Source organism: Hetaerina americana, unplaced genomic scaffold (assembly GCF_022747635.1).
Source record: "Hetaerina americana unplaced genomic scaffold, ioHetAmer1.1.p SCAF_25, whole genome shotgun sequence".
NCBI lineage: Eukaryota > Metazoa > Arthropoda > Insecta > Odonata > Calopterygidae > Hetaerina > Hetaerina americana.
In genome coordinates, this window is record NW_027286819.1 from 4,506,928 (window position 1) to 4,511,357 (window position 4,430).

Sequence of the window (4,430 nt, forward strand, 5' to 3'; positions counted from 1 at the left end):
TAGAAAGGGAGTGGAACGAACAATGGAAAATATCTGAGAAAGAAGACACACCTATTAGGCCTTTCCTGATACACAATCCAGGGAAAGTTACGGGCAGCAATTCCCGGCCGTTATCTGGAAACGGAACATGCAAAGCTTACTTTTAAAAGATAGGTAAACAACAAAATGATTATTGCATCGATGCCTTGGACTAAGATCTTCCACAGAAAAACTCAATGCGTCTGGTTTGAAGTCTTGAAGGTTAAACTCTGGCATGGAATCGGCGCAAAGGACAAAACAAATGCTTATTATAAAGCTATAATGTTTAAAACACAAGGCACACATACATAGGTCCTCCCCACGGTACCATGGAATGTGATGTCAGACAGCTTAATACGGGTAGTTCACTGGAGAAGAGTACGAAGAAGAAACCTGTCATATTGCAATTGCAAGTCCTGCACTTTATGCCATGCGCTTTCTACATCTTCACAAATACCTCGCGATCCGCCAAAAAGATTTTTACTAGGTATATGTTAGTTCATAGTATATGTAATTGCGTGCGTGTAAGTTAAAAAGGTTTTTACATGAATACGCCACTGTGGGTGTAGGTTTGCATAAATATGTTGGTTTTGCATGTGGTTTTATTCCATCTTACAGCTTGTGACCCGACACCCCCCGCAACACGCCCTTGAGGCGGCTTGCAGGATATTATGTAGATGTAGATCGATAATTTGGCGCAAAATTATGGCATTACCGAGCAAGAGTAAAAAAGTGTACGTATCTTTTACAAATATTAATTCGGGAGCATATTTCCATTGATGCATTGGGGGAATTCAAATTAATGGAAGAGTATACCTGAGCGCTGAAAGGGTCAAAATCCCGCCGAAAATTCACACGGTGGGACAGAGTGGATGCACTTGAAACCTGAGAGTGGACTGACTGAGCGCTTTTTTAGGCGTGAGTGTGGAGTGGGGAGAGAGCGCGACAGAGCGGATGGAAACAAAGCAATCGCGAAGTGATGCGAAAGGCCGCGAGAGTGAGTGAGAGAAAATATGGGAGGAAGTGGAAAGAGTGGACGAAGGGGGGTATGTTGGGGGGGGGGGGGGGGGAAGGATGTGGAGGAGCATTGTGGGCATGGGGGGGGAGAGGAATGGGGACGACGCCCCTCTCAGGGGGAATGAACGGCTACAGACTGGAAAAGGGTGGCACCGGAGAGATGCTTAGAACGCCAAGACGATGTGTTTCCTTGATTGGCTGAGTGATGGTGAGAGTTTCCCACACGAACGTTGAATCCTATGAGCAAGGAAGGCATTCTGGATGAGGAGGGAAGATGATGCAAAAAACTGGAATAATTGGACGGCATCGAAAAGGCAAAGGTATAAGGGTGGCAAAATGGTAGAGGAATGCATTTCCCCTTGAGCCTAGGAAAGTGCCCTCTAAAATATTCAATATTTTTAAGTAGCCATTAAGAGCATATTTCATATCGGCCTAATATTATTCATAAACACCGCCCCCTCTCGCTATAATTCACAAGCATCACTAACTAATTAGCTTATTTCCCACATTCCACAATATTCACCATAGTAGGTATTCCATGTTGCAAGGTTTAATTGGTAGATATTCAAATATTGTCATTTGAATTCAACGCTCATATACGCTCGATTTCTTTCTCAAATATATATTAACAAAATGCATTAGCTCTAAGTAAAATGTGCCTGACGAGGCAGATGCTGAATTCGCATTATGACTAACCACAGGTTACGGGCACAATCATTTAAATAATTTGAGCGACACCTGCTTACTTGGTAGACACAAAGGGTTATTGCCTCTACACTTATTACGAGAGTATATTATCGTAGATTATTTCTATGAAGATGGTACCTGCGTTTCACTCGTTTTATGGGCTTTGTCCGGAGGATATTTTCGAAAGGGAATATCTTTGGTACCTATGAATCAATGCGCAGTGACTGATGGATTCATTGACGCCTCCAAATGATTACTTTATTCCGTCGCAAATTCGCATGCGGTCAATTCTGAAATGCACTCTCTGTCGACGCAAACGAATTCCATTGAATGCAGTAGATGCAGTTGCTCCCAGTTGACCCGTGTCCTCCCGAGTGGCTGATCGGTGACATTGTATGGAGGACATTATTTCATCGCTCCCAGGGTATCCGATAAATAATGTTTGTTGCAATTCGTCCGCAGTTCCTCGACTGGCTGGGCACCAAGAACATCGACGCATACAGCTCCATCAACACCGTCCTAGATATCTTGGGCATCCCAGAGATCCACCCCTCAAGGATGCCGAGGTTCAGGAAGCCCGAGCTCAGGTCGGGCCTGACCAACATGATCAACGAAATCATCGCCGCTCTGCCCGTGGACCAGATCGCCGACTGGTTTACCACCACCTGCGAGCCAGACCCCGAGTTCCAGGACCTCCTCGCCCACCTCCGAAGCGACTCCTTCAAAGTGGTCGTGAACGCCGTCGTCACTGACCCCGCCTTCCCCGAGATGGTCAGTGGACTCCAGAGGCTGGACATACCCACCGACGAGGTCGCCGACTTCCTCCACAACTACTTCGGCTGGTGAATCGAGATTATGTCTCCTCTCAAATGTGATATTCCCGAGGGACGACTCATATTTGTAAGGAATAAAGCCGTCGAATAAAAAAATGCGACGCTAAAAGGCATTCGTTACTCTCTCGGCGAGCTAAAAGATGAAATCAAACCTCCCAATGCACCCTAATACCCCTCCTTGAAAGAAGATTAATATCTTACCAACCACCTATCTCACTCACACATCAGAACAAAAACACTAGCATCAAATATTCTCTCAGTGGATCATGGCGTATTGACCGTGTCACAGTACTCGAAATACTTGCTTCCAGGTGCAACTAAAATAGAAAACACGGCTAAAATCAGCATATCATTATTTGCATCAATTCACATGGCTTTCCTTGAAAAACGCTTCTAATCTTGCTTCCCAAAGTCGCCTGATATTGGTTCATTTCTACTTCACTCTACAAAGAAATGAGTAGATAGTGACATCCAAGTCTCCTCTGTAAACGGACGTATTTTTAATTTGCTCTCTCTCTCTCTGACATTCGTTTTCCTAGTCGATTATTTCTAATGAAATTCCTCAGGGTGACTACGGTGACAGTTCCATGTAACACGCTTGGGGACCGATCCCTTGCAGAGGACTTATCATGAATGTAGTATCAGTGCCAATCTGGGCCAGAGGAAACCTTTTAATTCCTTGAGGAAAGTTAGCAGAGGTAATCCGGTGGCACCTAGGTTTCGGGAACCTTGAGTGCCCACTTGCGCGGAACAAAACCGAGGAGACACGACTGTTGGGGTCCGGCGGTGCCAGTTACCGCGCCAATCTCGTCAGAGGATTAAAAACCCCTGACTCAGTTGGCTGCTGGAGATGCTGGAGGAAATCTCAGCGCTACAAAATGATCGATTCTGATTGAAAGATCCCATTGATTGTCGGAATGGCATAATTACGGAACACACACGGATTAATTGTTTTTACAAGAAAATGTTAATTTTGTGAATATTTGTGTTGGCAATTGATTAACTATTTAGACAACTTTTAAGGAAGTAAAATGAACTTAAATAAAGGGCAATGATACTTATCATCATCATCCTCTAAAAGAAGAGCCTTGTCGTGGCAGCCTTTTGTCTCTCTCTCTCTCCATTGCCGTTCGTTTCAGTCTATTGTATGTTGTTGCTCTCCTATAGCACTTTTTATATCATCTATTCATTTCTTTCTTGGTCTTTCAATTTTTTCCTCCCTATTATTCACCCCTCCATGATATTTTCCAGGAAGAAGTTACGTCTCAGAACATATCCAACAAATTTATTTTACATGTCTTTTATTAGATTCCTTTCCTCTCTATTTTATCTCATTACATCTATGCTGCTCTTCTTGTCCCGTCCTTCTCCAAATCCACATTCCCATCGCTTCCATTCGAGTCCTTTCCTTCTTTCCTTAGTGTGCAAGTTTCACATACATTCAATAATGCACTCCGAATCAGCGTTTTTGAAAAGAATTTTATGTATTTCAATTTTAATGTGTTCGTTACCTAAAAGAGTCTATTTATTCACTTAAGCCTTCTTGGCAGAGGCTATCCTTCTTCGTTTCACTGCAGAGTGGAATCTGTTTCCTAAAGTAATTACACTCCCAAGGTGGCAGAACTCTTCTGCTTGGCTTATCATTTATTTCCCGATCGTTAAAATTTACTCGTGGTTCTGTCCTCTATTGAACCTGCCCACCAATCAAAGTATGGTGAATGCTTTGGCAAAACATGACTCAGAGGTTATAACCCGTAAATTGACTCGTAAATTTGCTCACGGTTTGATATTTTAACTTATCGCTACCTTGAATGGTGATTTTTTAATGTACTCTTGTTTAAATTTGGTGTGCGTTGGGAGTTTAACTCGAGACAT

At 43.3% G+C, this 4,430-nt stretch overlaps 1 protein-coding gene across 1 annotated transcript; it reads left to right on the top strand.

Annotated features, from left to right (window-relative positions):
• The first annotated feature begins 2,160 nt into the window (after nt 1-2,160).
• LOC139689573 (protein G12-like) lies at nt 2,161-2,568 on the top strand. The gene has a single exon (XM_071586736.1). The coding sequence runs from the start codon at nt 2,161-2,163 to the stop codon at nt 2,566-2,568; it is 408 nt and encodes a 135-aa protein (XP_071442837.1).
• Nucleotides 2,569-4,430: the final 1,862 nt, after the last annotated feature.